This window comes from Poromitra crassiceps (assembly GCF_964638095.1).
Source record: "Poromitra crassiceps genome assembly, chromosome: 2".
Taxonomy (NCBI): Eukaryota; Metazoa; Chordata; class Actinopteri; order Beryciformes; family Melamphaidae; genus Poromitra; species Poromitra crassiceps.
The window spans coordinates 32,401,214-32,423,726 of NC_139624.1; the positions used below are offsets into that span (position 1 = coordinate 32,401,214).

General features: G+C 44.3%; 1 protein-coding gene across 3 annotated transcripts in view; it reads right to left on the reverse strand.

Annotated features, from left to right (window-relative positions):
- Nucleotides 1-22,513, reverse strand: part of ahcyl2b (adenosylhomocysteinase like 2b) — a gene marked incomplete at its 3' end in the record, with an annotated part of 118,940 nt that overhangs the window by 10,506 nt on the left and 85,921 nt on the right. For all 3 annotated transcript variants that reach the window (XM_083650585.1, XM_083650586.1, XM_083650587.1), the window contains 12 exons: nucleotides 22,403-22,503; nucleotides 19,275-19,377; nucleotides 19,055-19,149; nucleotides 18,339-18,445; nucleotides 17,608-17,724; nucleotides 17,262-17,325; nucleotides 13,504-13,592; nucleotides 11,580-11,650; nucleotides 8,939-9,033; nucleotides 6,680-6,778; nucleotides 3,201-3,269; nucleotides 1,367-1,445 (listed from right to left, as the gene is read on the reverse strand). In XM_083650585.1, coding sequence (XP_083506711.1) covers nucleotides 1,367-1,445; nucleotides 3,201-3,269; nucleotides 6,680-6,778; nucleotides 8,939-9,033; nucleotides 11,580-11,650; nucleotides 13,504-13,592; nucleotides 17,262-17,325; nucleotides 17,608-17,724; nucleotides 18,339-18,445; nucleotides 19,055-19,149; nucleotides 19,275-19,377; nucleotides 22,403-22,503 — 1,089 coding nt within the window. The remainder of the gene's footprint in view (nucleotides 1-1,366; nucleotides 1,446-3,200; nucleotides 3,270-6,679; nucleotides 6,779-8,938; nucleotides 9,034-11,579; nucleotides 11,651-13,503; nucleotides 13,593-17,261; nucleotides 17,326-17,607; nucleotides 17,725-18,338; nucleotides 18,446-19,054; nucleotides 19,150-19,274; nucleotides 19,378-22,402; nucleotides 22,504-22,513) is intronic.

A 22,513-nucleotide genomic window follows, 5' to 3' on the forward strand; every position in this document is an offset into this window, starting at 1 on the left:
CACCGGTAGGACATAGCACGTGGGAGGTTCACGCTATTCCAACCAGTTCCCCTCCCTCTGAACAGGCGCCCTTAACGATCAGAGGAGGAACCATATAAGCAACCAGGATGTTGCATGTTTTTGTGAAGGGGGTTCCTATATGAAGGAGACCCCCGGGAGGCACGGGGAGAACATGCAAACTCCACACAGAAAGGCCATTTTGCCGACCCCACCCGGGTGGTGGGCACTCGAGGACATGCGGACGGGCACGCATTCCTTCAGTGTTCACATCGGCCCAGGTGGGAATCGAACCCACGACCTTCGAGCTGTGAGGCGATAGTGCTTACCACTGCACCACCGTACCTCCCAGCATTTACTTAGTTCTACCACTGAATTTGATTATTTTCCTTGCCTGAAGGTATTCGGCAATACTGTTCATCTAACATTCATATTGAACTAAACTGAAGCATATCTCTATCCTTGCGGCCAGTCCAACTCGCCCTCCTTCCCTCTCTCTGCCTCTCTGGGTATCCTCCAGTCGAGTGGTGTTGCCAGGGGCTGAATGTGTTTACGGAGGTTCAGAGGACAGTGCTGGGCAGCTCCTCTTCTAAAGGGGGAGGACGCAGGGGACAGAGGAAGATTAAAGAGAGGGACAAACACCACCAGTGCCAACTGAGGACAGAAGGAGAGAGGGAGAGAGAGAGAGAGAGAGAGATAAACAGACGATGGCTAGATAGACGGTGAGATCAAGAGACACTCAAGCCGTGTGGAGCGGTGTGGAGACAGGGTTCCCACATCTTCTTAAAACATCAAATTCAAGGACTTTTCAAGGACTTTCCAGGCCCAATTCCTTCAAATTCAAGGACCCAACATGGATCAGGTTTGCTTAATGTTAGATTTCTCGCTTGCTTGCTGCTGTTTAACCTGCATCATTCGACTTCAATAACTCATGTAGGCACGTGACCGTTGCAGTTTCTTGAGAGATAAGGTGGTTCCCAACCTTTTTTCTCTTATGTAGCCCTTGAGCTGTTTTGCCAATAGTACCCTCTCAGTCATGCCTGTTCTTTGTGCTGCAGAGAAAACACTGTAGCTGCAGTGGGATCTGCAAACGTACAAGTAAATCCATACATAATGTATTTGTCACTGAACTGCTGGTGTTTAGCAAGTTGGATAGCGTGCAGTTTTGACATGTGTGAACGTGACCTCTTCACAGAGTAGTGTAACAGTTGACACCTGCCGGGGGGAAATAATCATGCCGTGCACCATTTTACCATTACAGATCAATTGTAATCCCGAGTCCAACATGCAAGAAGAAAGACACAAGGGTTGATCAGCCGTATCATATATACATGATAGGAGGGAGATGCTACAGTAGACTGACTCTTACCCATCTTCTTGGGCAGCAGGTAAACGTCCTGCTTGTAGCGTCCTTCAGGCGCGTTGTACAGCTCTATCAGAGCCAGGGCCTGGGCGTGCGCACACACACACACACACACACACACACACACACACACACACACACACACACACACACACGTGTTATTCGCTAACACAACTTGAACAGGAACAATATGTGACAGGGAATGGTGTTTTGCTAACAAGTAGGGCAAGCTTTTTTTTGTCTTTTTTCTTTTTCTTTTTTTTACAAATTATGAAAGTGCAGATTGTAAGATTCCAAATGATGTGTCAGACATTGAAATCTGAAGATAATTGAAGCAGATATGCTTATTTGGATGGTGGTACTCCTACAAGCAAGATTCTGACAAAACTGCCCTGAAGGTTATTGAAGAAACAGAAAGAGAAACAGCAACAGGCTGGAACAAGCCTGTTTTGTTCACAATTTATAAGTATTTACTGATGCTAAAACTGTTGTTTTTTGTATATTGAGTGGGTTTGTCAACATCTTAACTTGCGTAATATGAAGAAGAAAAACAAGGGCAAATTCGGCCCAGGACCACGTGCGTCGTGTGGCAAACGCGGGGGCAGGCTTCCTTGGGTTGTGGCTAGATGGGGTACTCACGGATGGAGTGACGCAAAATCGTAGCAACTGTTATTCCATTTAATTTGTGTTCCTTCTTGTGTAGTGTCAAAGATACAACAGGTTGAGATAAAGGATACATCCCCCCAATATTCAAGTAGCCTATAATTGTGTGTGTGTGTGTGTGTGTGTGTGTGTGTGTGTGTGTGTGTGTGTGTGTGTGTGTGTGTGTGTGTGTGTCATCAGCAAAATTAGCAAATTAAAGGTCCAACCCGTAAGTTTGGGGGGAAATAAATGTTCACAAAGTGTTTTTTTATTTATTACCAATGAGTGAGGAAATACACCAACGAAACTCTATGAAAACCTTCAGGGGATACGTGTTGGATACTCCTTCTGGATTATGTAATATCAACTAGATTAATAAATAGAATCTGAGGAAATTGATTATAGTAGTGATTTGGTTCCTTATTATGTAATTATGATTACTGTGTTATTGTGTGATATGAATTAATTGTTGGTGTGCACAGAATCACAGAGGATCGATTGTAGTCCACACTCCAGATCAGTGGGTGGCGGTAATGCACCTTAAAGATGTTTTCCAGCCACCATTAAAACCAAAAGAAGAAGCAGAAGATACACCAACGAAGAAGAAGAACGTCACGTTCGCTAGCAAGCCAAAACACGACCAAACATGCCACAATAAAGTCCGCTAATTCACCCAGAATCCTTCCCAGCCATGTCGAGGCTGATCTGGCCGATGTTGCCGTTTGGCTCATTTCTGTCTGATTAATAGTGATTTTCTTTCAGCCCTAGGTTTGAAGTGTGTGTGTAGGTGCGCTAGTTGTAACTCACGCAGCGTGCCAAGTGGGCGGGGGTGGACATGTAAGCAGCACAATTGAAACACACCACCATGTCGGGAAACAAGAGGGAATCTCACCAAGCGCCCCCGAAATAAGCGTTCCTTTCCGTGACATGACTGTCTGAGTGGAGTGAATGAATGAGTGAATGAATGACTCACCCCAAAGAACGATGTCTTGACTGCGCTCTGCGCACGTGGTAAAAATTATTATTTGCGTGACTCCACGGTTGCCTACTTGTTATCCCTTACACCAGACCGCATCACATATTGCCGATGAAAGTACTGTAGTATACAAGATGTAAAATTCAAAAAACTAACTAACCACAAAACAATGTACGTGAGCAAAAGATTTATTCATAGACAGAAATAGATCTCATGGTTTACCTGGGTGGTGGCGGTGATGGAGAGCACAAACGTGGGCACAGTGGAACAGCTGAGGTTCAGCAGACGACCCTGGAGAAGAAAAAACAACCCAAAACAACCAAACAAGGGTTTACTATAGTAGGAAAAACACCTACGGGTTCTTAGCTCCTTAGAACACTAAGTGTCAATATGTGCTCAGGCCGACACACAAACTCAAGAGGGAAGTTCTTTTTTGATATATACATAAGGGTGAGAAAAGAGAAATCTCTATTAGGGATGAATGTTGTGTCAAAAAGCAAGTGGAACCAATTAAAATGTAGGGGGAGGGGGGGGGGGGTGGAAAGAAACTCTGCATCAATAGCACATAATTGGTTTTATTTTGAAATCTCACCTGCACTAATTTATTTTCTCCCCTTATCGTTATGTTACCACACTACATTTACTCACTTCACATTTGTATCTAAACACTGTGCACCTCAAACTAAGACTCAGAGGGATTTTGGTGAATTGGACTGTGGTTGCTGAGATACTGCATTGCAGTAAGTTGGTTTGGGAGAGCCCAAATGTTGCAGAAAATGAGGTACCGTAGTTACATGTCAAACTGAAACGCTCTGCAGATAGGAGGGAACAGTATTATAGGTTGTGTTGCTGTGTCTCTCACACACACACACACACACACACACACACACACACACACACACACACACACACACACACACACAGAAAAATAATATATAATAATAAAGCCCATTGATTATCAATAAGCAAATTATCTTTGTTTAAGGGGAATGGCAAAGAAATTTCGTCAAAAGCCTCTTGTAAAGAAATCTCAGAAACCATTGTTATGTTTGTGTCTTTTGTTATCGCTTGGCGCAAATGCAGAAATGTAAATTTGAGTGAGTAAACACTGCGTCGCTGTCTAGGATGATTCTAGATTAAGGACTTATGATTTCAAAGACATAAAAGTGGATTTTATGCAACAAGTTGGAAGCGGCGACTGCTTTCGTTATTTAGAAGAGGATGTTAGGCATCGGATACAGTCTTCACTTCAAGTTTGTGGCTCAGCGAAGTAATGTTTTCAGACGTTGCCGCAACAGGAAGACCTGGTCTACGAGTCAATGTTATTTGGTTGGCCGGGCGCTAGCGCTCAGTACGTAGTGCATGAGCGAGAAGCGCCCGGCTAGCGGGGTAATTTGGGACCGCAGCTAGCCCCTTTCACGGCTGTGTTGTCGCCAGTGTTGAGGACAACGCATTACAATGTAACGAGTTGAGTACTCAGACTACTTTTTTGAGGTAACGAGCAACGTAACGCGATAGTTTTGCATTTCAAGTAATCCCGTTATTCGTTATTTTTTAAAATAAGTAATCCGTTACCTTTGTCAAATACAACTGTTGCCCGCAGCCCGATACAGCTTATTTGTACTCAGAACGAGCGGCCCATCACCATGAAGAGAGATGTGAAGTGAACAGATGAGATGAGCAGCGCCAGCATGTATCACATAACACAAACAACCCAACCACAACGTTACAGAGAGGAGACAGATCCGCTCCAACAAACAGGTGAGCTCCCCAACAAAACACACCTAGAGCCACGGTCAATCCAGCAGCACAACACGCCACAATATCACCACCAATAAGCTACCATTCCCATCTACAGCAGAAGTCAAGTCACATCTACGCACTTTCTGCCTAACGAAGCAGCAGATTAACGCTAGGCAAAATAAACAGAAACGTTAGCCTATGAAACACTCACCAATTTTGCAACAGCAGCGATTAGTTGTCCTCTCCTGTCTATGTTTTAGTCCTCATAATTAATTCCAAAATTCCAAATCGTACTTGTGTGTGTGTGTGTGTGTGTGTGTGTGTGTGTGTGTGTGTGTGTGTGTGTGTGTGTGTGTGTGTGTGTGTGTGTGAGAGAGAGCCTTCAGAGTTATGTGCTGTAGACGTTATAGAATAGAATAGAACTTTAATTGCCATGCGACCAGGGCCGGTGGTATTTGTTTTGGGTATGCAATGACAGTTCAAAGGGAGACGTGCGCGAGGAATCACAAAGGGGTTTTCATTTTTGGTAACGCAGAAGTACTCTGAGAGTACTCTAACGAGTTACTTTTCCCGGAAGGTAAGGGATTACTTTTTAACAGAACTAACTAGTAATGTAACGAGTTACTTTTTAAAAGTAACGTTCCCCAACACTGGTCGTCACTCCGTGGTGAAAGGGGTAGACTGTGTTGTCACTCCGTGGTGAAAGGAGCTAGACTGCGGCGTATCTGGTGGGCGCAGGCGTTCACTGGACAGGCTAAGACCAGCTCCGGGCAGTCACCTCACAACGCTTCCTGGTGGAATCTGCCGGTAGAAGTGCGTACACTATACGCAAAGCCGTCTAAAAACATTGTGGGTATAGACCACCTTTTGAAGAATATAACATCACAAAATAGCAAATGGGAGTGAAATAGTTGCAATTAGTGCCTCCTGAGTAGATTTAGTTTAACATTTCATTTATTTTCACGATTTATTCTTCCATTTTTCCCTTTATCTCAAGTACCCCCTATAGTAATTCCATGTACCCCAGTAAGACCTTGGTTGACAAAATTCTGACATACTGGACCCTTTTAATTTGAGATAAGAGTGACCGGGGTAGCAGGGGGAGTGACCGGGGTAGCAGGGAAAAGATTGGCCAAATACAATTGGGGAGAAAATCGAGGGGAAATCAAAGAGGCAGAAAAAAAGCATTTTCCATATAGACCTTATTCGCTAACCCCGGACAGCGCCATATTGTTGACATACTGTCCTGCAGCTGACAACTATAGTAACGGCCTTATTGTCGTTTCTGTTTCATTACAAAATAGCGATAGTGATGACAGCAATAAAAACCCCAGAGTTGTTGTTTGTATGCTGCCGTTAATGCCTGTAATAATAAACAAAAGAAAAAACGAGGTGAACAGACTTTGTTGTGAGGAGCTGTCAGAAAGTTTCACCTGTCTCTCCCAACTATCCACACACCTCTCCTGTGCTGACGTATCCTCCGTCTCGCTCCCTTCACGTTTGTGGACGGTAGAGATAGAAACAAACCACGGGGACTTTATTGCTGTCATTACTACAGCCATGCCTAACGCAGGTCACCATCCGAACACAATTGGAACGATACAGGTAACGCTAACGGCGGCTAGCTCCCTATAAACGCTGCTCTTACATACTGTAGGTTGTCACTTAAAGCTGCAGCGCTATGTCGAGAATATGGTGGCGGTGGGCGTGCCCGTACGTGAGTGACGTCAATCGGACAAGGTCTATATTTTCAAGACTTTCCAGTTCTGTTTAAGAACCCTGTGTGAGACGAGTATGTTTGTGTGTACAATGTGAAACATCTGTTGCCAGGCTGCTGTGGCCTTGACCCTAGAAACTTCTTCTTCTTGTATAGTCTGTGATCTAGGATTTATTTATTTATTTGTTTACTATTGCACTCTTTCAGTCATTTGTATAAATGTCTGTTGGTCTTTGGGCACCTCAGCCAGCAGGACTATCCTCTTGCCGTCAGGCCAGATGACATGGTCCACTTGAGAGCGCACTCTCTCCCAGGTCAGCTCAGGGGTCCGCAGGCTCGCCTGTGGGGCCACAAAATCAGCATCATCAACGGCATTATCAATGTTGTGTTGTATGATTTAAAATCAGTGAGAAAAAGACGGCTCGCAACACAGGTTTTTTCTGCTCCCATGGACAACATTTAATAGACAGAGACAAACAGTTTCGACCCGAATTGGATCTTCGTCAGTGTCATGTGAAGTACGTACATACATTTAGGAAGTGCTTATATACAGTAGTAGACAGATCAATATGCGTGTAGGTACGTACATGGGTGCATAACTCCGCCTAGTGGTTCAGAGGTAGACCTCCACCCCAGCTGCTCCTTTCATGCTGTGTCTGACTTAAACAACCCACCTCCACCCCAGCTGCTCCTTTCATTCTGTGTCTGACTTAAACAACCCACCTCCACCCCAGCTGCTCCTTTCATGCTGTGTCTGACTTAAACAACCCACCTCCACCCCAGCTGCTCCTTTCATGCTGTGTCTGACTTAAACAATGGCATTTCTGTTGTCATTGTTGCTCTTTCTGCGTCAGGCTTTCCATGTAACACCTGGAAGGGCAGGTAGCTCCCAGAAGCTGCTGCTGCTCTCCCAGAACAGAGCCATACCACCAAATATAAATATTGCATGATAGCTAGGGGTGTCACGGTACGTGTATTCCTCCCGTGAAGTCACGGTATGGGCGTCACAGTTCGGTGCGTGAAGTGACACGAAGAATACGTCGAATCCAGAAGGTGGTGGTAAAGCACCTAAACGCTGTTTGAATGCCTTAAACGCCACAGAAGAAGACACGCCAAAACAACACAAGGCGGGCCATAGAAATCTGCGTTCATTGAATGGAACGTTTTGTGGAATGTGGAGAGGAAACATTACCGGGGGTCGCTCCAGCGTGTTTACAAGCCGTAGCTTCCATGCTACTTCACAAAACCACAACACCATGTTGTTTACCATCGTCAAAACAGTGAGTGCAGAGCACTATCCTAATGACTTTTATGACTCAGGCGATAAGCTGTTTTGCAAATTCTGTCAACATTAAGCCAATGAGGTAAGCTTGCTAATGTGACGTTAAGTAGCCGCGACGCGCAACTATAGAGGACTTTCTTTTAGTCCTTTATAGTTGCACATCGCAGCGTAACGTTACATAACACTGACAAAGCTGTTAACTTGTAAACCAGCAACATGACAAGCAAGATGCGGTGAGGAAGAGGGGATGAGTCCTGATGATGACCATGATGACCGAACGTGATCATTATGGTAAACAAAACTTGCATCCAATAACGTTAGCCTACTTACTTGGGAAAGTGAAAGCCACCTGTGAAAGCCGCTGTCTGTCTGACAGCGGGGGAGGGGTGGGTGGGAGAATTAGGCTACTCCACATGCACTCTGTTTACAAACTTGTGTACAATAAAGATTTAAAGTGGGGGGAAATGCCTTTGCCCTGTCAAACAGCTTGAGAGGGAGGCGCACCCCACACTTTGAAAATCGCTGCTGTAGAGTAAAACCTTTGTGTGTGGATTGCCTAGATCTTATTAAATTGTGGACATGTATTCATTCCCACTTATTAGACACTATTTCTGATGGTAAAATGAGCGTAAAAGCAAAACACAGAATTCAGAAAAATTCAAAGGGAAAAAAAACGGAATTTGGGATTTGTTGCTTTTTTACTCCGTTGTACCTTATTCGTAATGAACCGTGACCCTGAAACCGAGGTACGTACCGAACCGTGACTTTTGTGTACCGTGACACCCCTAGTTGATAGCTAATAAAGTTTATTTTTGACTATAGTGGTCCTGACAGAAATACTATTTGTATTGTTGTGTTTTTAGTATGGTTTTGCTCACAGCCAATCACCACACCACAAGCGTTCTTTCATGTAATGTGACGTGTGATTGGCCCCCTACCGCAGCAGCTACAACCCATACAGTCTGCGGTGGTGAAGTCGAGTGCGGTGTATGTGACAGAGCTGGCAGTTCAGCGTGCCGAGGAGAGACAAAAAAAGCTATCAAATTAAGTACTCTATCGGTATCACTTTAAGGGTACTGGTATTGGTACTGGGATCGTAATTAACGGTACTCAGCCACACACAACCACCCACCCACCCACCCACACACACACCCACCCACCCACACCCACCCACACACACACACACACACACAGTTATTAATTGGTGTGGTAACTGACCACATCGATCTCAGTATTGGAGTGTCCCATGTTGCAGACAATGCAGCCGTTCTTCATGCGGTCCAAGTACTCTCTCACCACCACGTTCTTATTACCTGAGGAGAAACAGAGGAGACAACATGTCACGGAGAGAGAGGAGAGAAAAAACTAAGAAAGACAGACGGACAGACAGAGACAAACAAAGGAAGACAGAGAAAAAGAGCCAAAATATAGAAAGACAGAAAGAATGTGAGAAAGCAAAAGCAAGCAAGAAAAACATAAAAGCATCTAAAACAGTATCAATCATTTAGTAAAGTCAATATTTCAAAGAATTCCTGTATATTGAAGAAGACAGGGAACCTTTTTTGTCCACATTTGCTGGCTTGAGCTTTATTTGTCAATACATTCTGGCAGGCAGACAGAAGCCCTAGTGAGCTTCACAACGCCATTTAGATTAGATTCCATTTTTATTGTCTGTTTGTGTCAAACTGCCATCGTGCATTAGAATACACATTTCAGGAGGTCTGCCAATATTTTACCAACCGTTACTGGCTTGTACAAACAGTTTCTCCAACTCTGGTCTGTTTCTGTAAAACAGGAGTCTCATTATTGGACTTGATTTAATCACTACTCATCTCCAAACAAGCATCTGACAATCCAGTGTTACAACACTAAAGGGAAATGGCTTTCTGTATGAGTCAGTGCATCCCACCTGCTTGCGTATATCTCTCTGATTGTGGACGTCTCAAATCTGACTTTTTAATTAAGGGTTTCCAATCAATATCGTGATCAAAAGTTTTAAACTGGGGGATTTATACAGTATAACAAAGCCTTGCAAACAGGTCTTTACAGCTCAAGTTCGGTTTTTTGTTTTTTGTGAGAGATCAGTTATGCTTCATGGGATGTGAAAAATGCAATGCTCTACCAAATAGAGCAGGGGTTCTTAACCTTTTGTAACGGCCCACTTCTGATTGTTAAAAAAAAATTCTGAGGACCACCTTCCCAAATAAATGAGAAAGAGAGAGATAGAGAGAGAAAAAAACACATAACATGATATCTTTAGTTACCAGTGTGCAGAAATTGGGGAAGCAAAAAAAGGTGAGAATACAATTTTCACTGCATGCAGAACACTATATATTTAGGACCCTGGAGCTCTTAAACCCTATGTAGCTGATGTAAGTCAGACATGGCTGTAAAGCTACGATTCTTGCGGTTCTAATGAGCCTAATTTCATTCAGATATCTTAATGTGAGAGGTCAAGGGACCGTTTCAAAATAGTCATGCCCATTTGCCTTTGTCAAAAAACTTGGCTGAATTTGGAGCCATTTTACACCCACTTCCCAGCAAGCTGGCATAACATGGTTGGTACCTGCTAGTCTGGGTGGAAAAACCTCGTTCCGTGTCATCCGGCTATGGGCGGAACACACCCACGACATCCGCCCGGGACCAAAGTGCAGCTGTGCTCCCGCTCAATCCTTGCGTTCTGTTCAGAAAACATGGGCGACGCGAGTATCTAGCTACCCAAAAAGCTAAAAAACAAACAACTAAAACCAAATAATGGCATCACCGCCTAACACACCGGTCAAAACGGTTAAATGGGGGAAGGAAAACAAGGTCTTCCTGCCTGTAGTAATGCGTAGAGAGAGCCTGGTGACACTAAAGGGCCCACTAAAGGGCGCTCACGGCCCATAACTCTGGTTGAGAAACACTGAGATAGAGGATTACATTTTTCAGCATTGCCTGCTGATAAAACTTAATGATTCCACCATCATGACATTTATTTTTAATCTGGGAGCAGTAACACACATTATTGTAATGATTATTGCTGTCTGTCTTCTTTTTTAAGACAGCATATATATATATACACACACATACATATACATATAAATATACATATACATATGTGTGTGTGTGTGTGTGTGTGTGTGTGTGTGTGTGTGTGTGTGTGTGTGTGATTAATTCACTGGGAGTCCAATAAGCTTAATGAGCGGTGGCCCTTCACATGCCTTCCCTTTTTTTATACAGCTAATGATCGTCTTGTTTCATTTACTTTACAGCACTTTGTAACTTTATTAAGAGAAGTCTTATACAAATAGTATTTATCTTCTTATTATCTTCTTATTAGCTTTCCTGTCCAATTACCATTTGCCGCTGCTTCGGGCCTGCCTACAGTAACATCATCAGGTAATGAAGCAGGGAGACAACCAAGTCTCTGCTCCAATTAACTGTTCAGGATGAATTCCAAGCTGCAGAGCTGGATTAATAACTGTTACAGACTGAAGACAACCACTGGATTACCTGTCTAGTCACCCTAAACGCACCAAGTGACAGAATGATAGGTATAGTCTGCTGTCTGTCGTCTGTCCTGCACCTTCCCAATGATTGTGAGGCCCTGTTCTTCCTGTGCCATGATTGCCTTTATGTATTTGTTACATTATTAATTGTGGATTACATCCCTGCACCAAAGTCTCCCAAGACAAATTCCGATATGTCTATTGTAAGGTGATTACTTGAGGAGAGGTGATCATACTGCAGAATTACTTATACATTTCAGCTTCACCAGCCAGAGAAGCGAGTATGAGTGAGAGAGATGTCTGTCGCTTTCTTTTGATGTTTGAATTGAGACAGCGGGAGAAATAAACAGTGTAGTCTTCTACAGTACCTGTGCAGGTGATGACAATGTCCACATGTCTGATGACTTCGTTCAGCTTCACCAGCCTGAAGCCGTCCATGCTGTCATTGGGACAAGGGACAAGAAGAGTATTAGACAGGCCCACAACACCAGCATCAATGAGAGGCGCTTGACAAGCTGTTTAAGGGGCCGTTCAGACCTGGCCTTAAACCAAAGTCAGATCTTGGGAGATCCGACCTGAGTAAAGTACCTCAGTTGGTTCACACCTGGCATGTGTCTTATGTGCTTCTCTCTAGTGCAGTTGAAATTCTGATCATAGAAAATAGGGATTTCAAAAATGAAAAATGTTTTTGACCGACAACCGACCCTCATTAGCCGACTATTGATCGTTAACCGTAACCCTAACCAAGAAGATTAAAATGCACTATTTGACTGTCTGTGCCCCATTAAACAATTACCACAACAAATTATTTATTTTTTCATTAGAAAGCATTTATTTTTCCATCTACAAGCAGAAAAAACACATTAACGAAATGAAAAGACAAGTTGAATCCTCCAGCACATGACAAAAACATTCCTCCGATAGGCTACTGCGTAGAGGAGCTGCATGCATTGCAGAAGGGGGAAACGCAGACAGGAGGAAAAAAAAATCCATACTCACAATTCTCAAATTAATTATTTTACTGCAGGTGTCGGAATTAGTCTAATAAAACCAGCAGAAACTAATTTTAAAAGTTCAGAACGAAAATCTGTTGCTGGTAAACAAATTTCCACTTTGAAGAGCACATCATGCAGCTGCCCGATGCAGTGTTTCAGCGGATGACAGGCTGCAGGGCGCACTGATGAAGCGCGCATGCTATTTCCTCCTTTTAGCAACATTCTCACTAATCCCACAGTGGTTTACCTGCTTTTGAGATCTGCAAAAAATAGTTTGCTTCTCTCTCCTCCCTCTCGTTACACGTCCTTATCCGCGACTCCAGAAACGAGTAGACTATAACAGAACTACGCGTCCATGGTGTCTGCAGCTGTCTGTTTCAAGTATCAGGGCTGTAGGTAGCCCCTTTCGTGACCTTACGGGTATAATACTTAATAATAATTAATCCCCTGCAGAGTCCCTTATGCGCCTATAGACTTCCACGCGACTCTCACGCCCAAGCTGTCTAAATTAGCGATACGCACGTATTTACAAGTGTCACAGAAACATTTCAAAGCCACCTACCAAAGCAGACGTGCGTATCGCTGATTTAGACAGCTTGGGCGTGAGAGTGGCGTGGAACTCTGGGACTCGGATAAGGGACTCTGCAGGGGATTAATTATTTAATATTAATTATTATACCCGGAAAGGTCGCGAAAGGGGCTAGGCTGTAGTACTGTAGGCTATGCTCTCTGTGTGTCTGGCTGCATAACACATGACATGAGCACGAGTGCAGTGGCCAGTCCGCACGCAGTCAGTGTTTCAATGCATAGCCTACAAACAATCCATCTCTCGTTGTGAAACAATTTCTCAGAACTGGCATGTGTTGGACAGTAAAGACTAACAGTTAATTGATACTTTTCAATCGTCAATTAGACCGCTTCATGTAAAAAATATAATAAAAAAGTAGCATAAATTGTCTCACGTTTTATTCTACCGTGTATTCCAAAAGTCTCCTGTTGATTACCATTGAGCTCAGAGAATTAATCAACGTTATAGGAGAGAGTTGTGATCGAGCCATGATTTCCCTTGTTATGCAGAGGTCAGTAGAGAAGGCGGTCCTTAATGCGTCCGAGGTCGGATCGCTGTTCACACACACACACGAATCGGAGCTGATGTGAGCCAGCCCACCTCCGAAGGTGGCCTGAGGCGGCCGGATTTCAATGCGCATTGGATGCATTCAGACTTGTACTTTACTGAGATCGGAGCTGGGCCGAGTTAGTGCAAGGTCTGAACGGGCTCTTAGACTGTCTGTCTTACCAGGCCTGCAGGGCACAGATTGGGTCGATCTCTGTGACGTAGACGATGGAACCCATGGCTTTCAGGGCGGCACAGCAGCCCTTCCCCACCTGACGATACAAACAGACATCAGTGACTGTAGATAGCCGTAGGTTTTAGGAGACTACACAATGTCGGGTTCACATGACGACCATGTCAACAACCTGTGGAGTTATGTGGGTAGACAATGGCAGGGTTAGGGGTTTGCTTACAGTTATCGCACTATGGCATATACCATAACAATACAAAGTCAAATACAAACAGGTCTTAGGTTAACATTGCTTATGTTAATGAAACGTGTATGTATGCATATGGGCCAGGACTTGGAAAGTTAAACACATGACTTGTTAGTAGAAAGGCAGAGAGAGGAGTGCATCTTTTGAAGGATGATTAGTAAAATCCAACAAGGTGCTCTTTGGTACAGGGGTGATGCAGTTGATGAAGAAAGACAGTAGGGCTGGGACGGATCACGGATAATCCGTGACCCGTACGGATCAGCCCCCACGGTTCGGCACACGGTTCGGAACGTTGTGGTCCGTGGACCCCCCCCCCCCCCCTTTCGTTTAATTTAACGTTTAACGTTAGTGTATGAGAACGCCTGCAGCGCAGCCAGACACAGACAGGCATCATCATGGCAAGCACAAGTGAGCTTCCTCATCCCTTCGCTGTAAAGTCTCTCTGAAGGCTGTGGCTAGTGGCTACTAAAGACAACAAACTTATTTCAACACCTCTGAAAAAGCACAGGAATGCGAGCAGCATGTTGCGCGCTGCACAAGATAGCGAGAGCCACAACACGCGCACACACACACGCGCACACGTTTCACGAACACATATCACCGGACGGTGAAATGTTGCCTTGGACACATAACAACAAAACAACACGTGGGGCCACCGAGTAGCATAACGTAGCATCAACGTTATGTTTCCAGACTCACCCGGTCTGGTCTGTAGCCTACTCGTGTCAAGTGACTATGTTACCAAGCAACAGCCAGGAAGTTAGGCGCAGTGCCACCTAAAATAGGAAGTTGGGTTGTTTTGCCTTCAGAGTAAAAGCATAAATTGTGTCATGAGAAAAAAATATTTTTTGAGCTGTGCAGGGCAACAAATGGTTAGAGAAGTATAATAGTACTAAAAATTCAAATCTAAAATCTAATTTTGAGAGAAAAAAATCTCATATAGCCTATATATATATTTTTTTGCTGATCCGAAAAATCCGTGATCCGTGGCTCAAAATCCATCACGCGATCCGATCCGTGGGTTTTCTGATCCGTCCCAGCCCTAAAAGACAGCAACCAAGGCACTCTTGTGGTGAAACAATTAAAAACGCACCAATGCGTTACGGCACACAGGCCTTCATCAAGGTGACTAACCAGTTAGAAACACACCAACGCGTTACAGCACACAGGCCTTCATCAGGGTGACTAACCAGTAAATAACGCACCAATGCGTTACAGCACACAGGCCTTCATCAGGGTGACTAACCAGTTAAAAACACACCAACGCGTTACAGCACACAGGCCTTCATCAGGGTGACTAACCAGTTAATAACGCACCAACGCGTTACAGCACACATGCCTTCATCAGGGTGACTAACCAGTTAATAACGCACCAATGCGTTACAGCACACAGGCCTTCATCAGGGTGACTAACCAGTTAATAACGCACCAATGCATTACAGCACACAGGCCTTCATCAGGGTGACTAACCAGTTAAAAACACACCAACGCGTTACAGCACACAGGCCTTCATCAGGGTGACTAACCAGTTAAAAACACACCAACGCGTTACAGCACACAGGCCTTCATCAGGGTGACTAATCAGTTAATAACGCACCAATGCGTTACAGCACACAGGCCTTCATCAGGGTGACTAACCAGTTAATAATGCACCAATGCGTTACAGCACACAGGCCTTCATCAGGGTGACTAACCAGTTAGAAACACACCAACGCGTTACAGCACACAGGCCTTCATCAGGGTGACTAACCAGTTAGAAACGCACCAATGCGTTACAGCACACAGGCCTTCATCAGGGTGACTAACCAGTTAAAAACACACCAACGCGTTACAGCACACAGGCCTTCATCAGGGTGACTAACCAGTTAAAAACACACCAACGCTTTACAGCACACAGGCCTTCATCAGGGTGACTAACCAGTTAAAAACACACCAATGCGTTACAGCACACAGGCCTTCATCAGGGTGACTAATCAGTTAATAACGCACCAACGCGTTACAGCACACAGGCCTTCATCAGGGTGACTAATCAGTTAATAACGCACCAATGCGTTACAGCACACAGGCCTTCATCAGGGTGACTAACCAGTTAATAACGCACCAATGCGTTACAGCACACAGGCCTTCATCAGGGTGACTAACCAGTTAATAATGCACCAATGCGTTACAGCACACAGGCCTTCATCAGGGTGACTAACCAGTTAGAAACACACCAACGCGTTACAGCACACAGGCCTTCATCAGGGTGACTAACCAGTTAACTCATTGAGTGCCAGCCACTTTTGGAGAACGGACGCTCCCAGTGCCAGAGTTTTCAGAGCGTTTTCAGTGATTTCTCGAGGCCCACAGAATATTGTGTGATATTACTATGTAAACACCGAACACGCACAAAGAACGAACTGGCTCTATTGTATCATCAGCAAAAAAAAGTTTATTGATACCATTTTCCGTTCTTTAGTTATGAGCCGGAGAAGATAGGTCGTTTTGAGCAAATACAGCCTTTTCAAATTATTAGCTGAGATATTCCGCCTTTTGTGAAATGCAGCATTTCAAGCACATTCACTGAGTCTGAAGATAATATTTTCTGATGTAGTGACGTGGTGTAGTTGTGTGATGCCCTGCGTGCCCCACCCCCCTTTCCCCCCCTCCCCTCCTCAGCTGCAAACTCCTCCCCACACTACACAGCCTCACGCACCCACTCTATTTTCGGAGTGCTCCGTTTGTGTGTGCCGGGCGGCTCCCAGCGCGATAGAGAAGAGCCAAACCGGACTGCTGAATGGTTTGGCGTCGGGTGCTGCTTTTCTGGTGGCTAATCGTGTGGAGAAACTATACAGACAGACAGACAGAGACAGAGGGGCTCAGTTGTGTGCGCGGATTGACTCATGTTCGCAGCCAACGTCAGCTCCAGACAGAGCAATCTATATGGCTCTGGCTGCAGCATGCATCGGTTTCTCTTTGATCACGGCTTTTTCCTCCTGTTTCTCAGGACCTGTCTCTAATCTGGAGAGCACTGTCGCCACCTAATGGGTTTGTAAAATAGGTTATAGACCTCCAATAGCTACAATATTTGTACAGGAGATGCAGAAGGCTTTGATCGACGTCCCACCGTCAAAAAACGCATTGGACGTCGAAAGACGTCCTTGGCACTCTACGTCACTATTTAATTGGACGTCGAAAGACGTCCATGGCACTCAATGAGTTAATAACGCACCAATGCGTTACAGCACACAGGCCTTCATCAGGGTGACTAACCAGTTAATAACGCACCAATGCGTTACAGCACACAGGCCTTCATCAGGGTGACTAACCAGTTAATAACGCACCAATGCGTTACAGCACACAGGCCTTCATCAGGGTGACTAACCAGTTAATAACGCACTAACGCGTTACGGCACACAGGCCTTCATCAGGGTGACTAACCAGTTAATAACACACCAATGCGTGCGTTAATTTTGAACAGTGAACAGGCAATGTCCATGTGTGGTGAGTGTGTGTCTGCCTCACCTCTCCATATCCGCACACCACCACCTGTTTGCCCCCAAACATGACGTCAGTGGTCCTCTTCAGGCTAAGGTGAGAAATGACAACAGTTTAGAGTAAGTAATTCCTGAGGGCTGTCCGAAACAGAAACACTCCAGGTTAGATCCCCGCAACAATGTGCCCATCAGAGTCCTTCAAAAGACCCTGAACCCCTTCCAGCTCACTCCCTGTAACTCACTGTGTACTGTAGGAATCTCTATGCTTAAGATGTAAGGTAAAGTTAAACAATCTTAATAATAATAGCTACAACAATGATAAGGTTAAGTTAAAGGAGGGAGACTTGGGCTTTGGGTGAAGTGGAGTTGCCTACCCATCCAAGATGGACTCCCTGCAGCAGTAGAGGTTGTCAAACTTCTGCTTGGTCACTGAGTCGTTGACGTTCATGGCTGGCACACACAACTTCCCTGCCTTGGACAGCTGGTACAACCTACACACACACACGCACGCACGCACACACGGGCACACACGCACGGTGAGTCATGCTGTGTGACTCTGAATTAAAAAACAAAATGAAACTTAATTTGTCCTACAAAGTGCTGACTAAGACGTTTGGAAGCACCAATGTAGTGTAATGTGATACCTGTATGTAATGGATTCCCATAGAGAAAACTGTAAATTTTTGCAATTTTCAGATTAATTTGATCTTAAATTCTACATGATTAACACAAAAGTCTAATTTAGCAGAGTGTATGATGTAGTATGCTAAAACAGTGCTGTAATTGTGCAATCACAGTCACTATTGTCTGACTCCTTGCTAGTAAACTTTTCCACCACTAGATGGTGACATTACCATATCAGAGCGAGAGAGAAAGAGGAGAGAGAGAGAGAGAGAGAGAGAGAGAGAGAGAGAGAGAGAGAGAGAGAGAGAGAGCTTTGAGAGTACACGTACTTGCACTTTCAGTGAGAACTGGTTTCATCTATTAGAAGTGTAGTATTTCAGACCCTTCCCAGAAACGTCTTTGAGAACTACCAGGAAAAAGTAAGGGTGTGTTTGTGTGTGTGTGTGTGTGTGTGTGTGTGTGTGTGTGTGTGTGTGCCCACCTGTGCACACCGGTAACACTCTCCTCTACAATGCCCTTGATCTTCTTGAACATGTTGGGGTATTTCTTATAGATCCAGTGAGTCAGGTCTCCACCATCATCCAAGATCTGAGAGAGAGAGAGAGCGAAAGAGAGAGAAAGAGAGAAGCGGGGGGGAGGGGGGTGCAAGAGAATGACAGAAAAGACAGAAACCAAACCCGTTTAGGACTTGAAATTGAATATCATACTTGTAGATTGTTCCAGGGTGGGACAACACTTTCCATTCAGTCAACTCGGGAAGTGTTTGTTCTTCAAAATTCAAAAGAAGGAAATCCTTTTCCCGCAAAAAACATTTTCACATCCATTTGATAATGAGAATTAAATGTTGTATTTCTATGTGGTAATCCTTCTTCTCTGACTAACAGTTGTTTTTGGTACAACATACAAGAAACATTTTATTTTTAGTGCTGCTACCCGAAAGCTTAATCTAAAATTCTGAAGGGTGCTATACAATACATACTTCACTGTGGCTGATTAAGTTTGCCTACTCCTCCAACCTACTACCCACCCTACCATTTTGGCAGGTAACCAACCCAAGAACCCATCATTTAAAAATAGGTGTTCAAATGTATTCCCCCAAAAAATCTATTTGTCTGGTAAAATACTGACAATGGCTGATATCAGATCAGGTATCTAGCAGCCCTTCAGTAAGCTTGATTTGGAATGTAGATGTAGTACCATGTTGGGCTGCCAGCCCTCCAGGTTGACACAGCGATCGATGCACCACCAGAAGTCATCCTCTGACTCACCCTTCCATGCAAACACACTGAAACCTGGAGAGAGACAGGAAGCGTTAGACAGCCCGGAGTCTCACACACACACACACACACACACACACACACACACACACACACACACACACACACACACACACACACACACACACACTTTGGCTCACCTCCCTCTGCCAAGGCAGCTGCCACTTCGTTCTGAGTGGAGTAGATGTTACAGGCTGCCCATCTGCACTGAGCCCCCAACGCTGACAGAGTCTCCATCAACACCTGAGAGGAGTGAATAACGAAGAAGAACGTACAGAGAAAGTCAAGTTTGATTCCTGTTGTAGCTACTAGCTAATCTATTAGAAGTAACACTAGTTAGTGAAGTGTGTATGTACAGTAAGGCAGAGTCCTGCACCGGGTCGGGTACCCGCGGGTACCTGCTGGGTAACCTGTTGGCTCAAAGCTGAGCCAGAAAGCTTATTATTATGTTATGCGAGCAAGTTTCAAATTCAATAACATTGTGTACGGTTTTTGTACAGATTTTCAGTTGAATAGTGTGGATCTGTGATGCAAAGCCTGTGGTAAGTTCAGAGGCCACCTAGTTTCTTGCAGCTTTTGTGTTACAGTCGACATCCTGTGGTGTTTAGAGGAGGAGGCATTAGCCACTTTTACAGAGTGTGCTTTCAGACAGCATCCACCCCTCCTGGATTGAAATGAGGCGTGAACCATGGGCACTGAGTTTCCGTTAGTATAATTAATCAAAGTCTGACAGACGTTGATTCAGCGCTGATACTACCTCCATTGGCGGAAGGAAAGGCGTAACAAAATGACTCGCCATTCCTGTGACTTTTACACAGAAGGCGAGGTGTAAAAATCCCACAACGATCACGGCTTTCACAGGCTGTTTAAAAGGGGCTATTGAATCCAGGCTATTTGATCCAGGCTGACAGTATGTACTAGGGGTGTCACAATATATCGTCCCACGAAATTTCGCGATAGTAAAACGTCACGATATGTATCGTTGAGATGAAATCTCATATCGTGAAGAAAAAAAAAAAAAAAGTTTTTTTTTTTTTTTTTTTTTTTTTTTTCCAAAAATAGACAAAGAAACGTCTTTGTTTGTTGAAGTTCAATGTGTGGAAAGTAGTTCAGTTGAACAAGTCTCTGAAGAGACACATGAGAAGTTATACAGGAGAGAAACCATTCAATTTAGTTTCTGGCAAAACTGTTTACTTGACAGGAAAAACTGAAGATGCATAAAAAATAGACTAAGAAAAGTCTTGTTGTTTGAGTTTGAAGAAAAACTGAAGATGCATAATGAGAATTTATACTGCTGAGAAACCTTTTAGTTCAAAGTAAATCTAAGTGACGGTGTAACTCATTCTATTTCAAGATAAGCCTTATCTCCAATCTCATGTTTTTTCTAGTTGTTATTGTAATAACAATTTCCCACAACAGCATGTTTTGTATTTGTGCATTTCAAATAAAATACTACTTTTCCAGTCATATATTGTCATTATTCAAGTTTAAAAAAATATTGTTAAAATCGTATCGTATCGTATCGTTATCGTGAACCCAGTATCGTGATACGTATCGTATCGTGAACTGAGTGTATCGTGACACCCCTAGTATGTACCCAGCACATTCATTTAGAACGATGAACAGTCTCACTGAACTCCTTAGTAGGTGTCCATTATGTAAGGGTTAATGCCCGACGAGGTGTACATTATCACTTTTTAAGGGACGACGCGGAGGCGTGAACCGTCCGAGGCGAAGCAATTTTTTTTGATTTTGAACGAAAATCAAAATTGTAAATAAGAGTTATTTTTGATAAACTGAGCACACAGGGGTGATTTAAATACTTACTTTGACCGAGTCAATTTTTTTCTCAACATCCAAAATTGTCATATTAACCCTTAACGGGGGTATAGAGCTCAAACTGCTCTCCTGATAACACTGATGAAACTATGGCGCATTGATATGAACGGTGAACAGACCATTTAGCTAGGTGTCCATTATCACTGTACAATATCACTTTTTAATGGACACCTTGCAGCCAATCAGAATCGAGTATTCACCCAGACCATGGTATAGACCAGAACTGCACATCCAAAGCGTCAAGGCCGCGCCCCTTTTTGGGGGATAGAAAGAATGAATAGCGTTGTTGTGATGGTATTTTTGCCATGTTTTTAGCTAGCATAGACAAAATACCAATTCATTAATTTCGGGTTCAAGTGTTTTTTTGGTTTGATAAACATGTCTACTAATTATTTTGCGACCTTGCCCGAACCTGAACGGTCGAGATATATGAATAAATTAAGGTTGACTGGACTGTCGTCATGTCCGTTCAGCCTGAGTCAAAGAGGATTTCCGCATTCCCCCAAAAAGGGGCGCGGTGCAGTGCGATGACGCGTTGCAGTTCTGGTCTATAACAGAAACTAATTGACACCCTGCCTGCAGCCAATCAGAATTGAGTATTAACACGTTCACTGCCAATGACGAGTTGACTCATACTGTAAAATGGATTGGCGAAAACGCTTTCGCTTTCGCGCATTATCGCGCTGGGAGCTGGCGGTGGGGGATTGCAAATTTGCATAATAGATTATGCGTGCAACACACTTTGAAACACCGGCAGAAAGCCCACAATCGCACGCAGCTTCATTGCAGCTGAGCTCACAACCGAAACGACTCATGCAGACTCGCCCAAAGAGCAGCCGCCAGCAGCCAGGCAGCACAGACAGGCAGAGCCTCGCTTGTGACAAACGCTGCAAAGCCACCAGAGACACACCCACGGAGGGAGGAGTTTGAAGGAGAGGGGGGTTTCCTGCTGCTATGGAGGAAATTACTGTTCAAAACTATTGTTTAGATGTCTGACGTCTTACGCCAAAAATAAATGGTTAAAGTGACTGTTCTATCGAATTTCACAAAAAGCCATTTATCTCAGAATCTAAATTTTCAGACGCTGAAACCATGCTGTATTCTCCTGCTAATGCCTACATAACTACTAACTCTACAAACTAACTCTTTTAGACAGAGAAAGCACACATTCTATTAGTTCTTTTGAGATCATTTGTGTTCACAAAATCTTAGCAGAAAAGAATCCTCGGCTCTTGAAAGATGAGCCAGAATCCTCAAAAAAAAACCTTGGCAGAACCTACCTACAGTATTGAAAAAACGGCTGGCAGTGAATGTGTTAACCACCCAGACCATGGTATAAGGGCAGTGAATCTGTGTGTGTGTGTGTGTGTGTGTGTGTGTGTGTATGGGGGGGGGGGGGGGGTGGGGTGTGGGGGGTTGGGTGACTCACAGCGGTCTGGGCAGTGATGTGGGTGCAGCCCACCACCTTGGCACCAGCGAGGGGCTTCTCCCCCTGGGCTCGCTTCCTCAGAGCCATCAGGGCTGGCATCTCTGCAGAGGG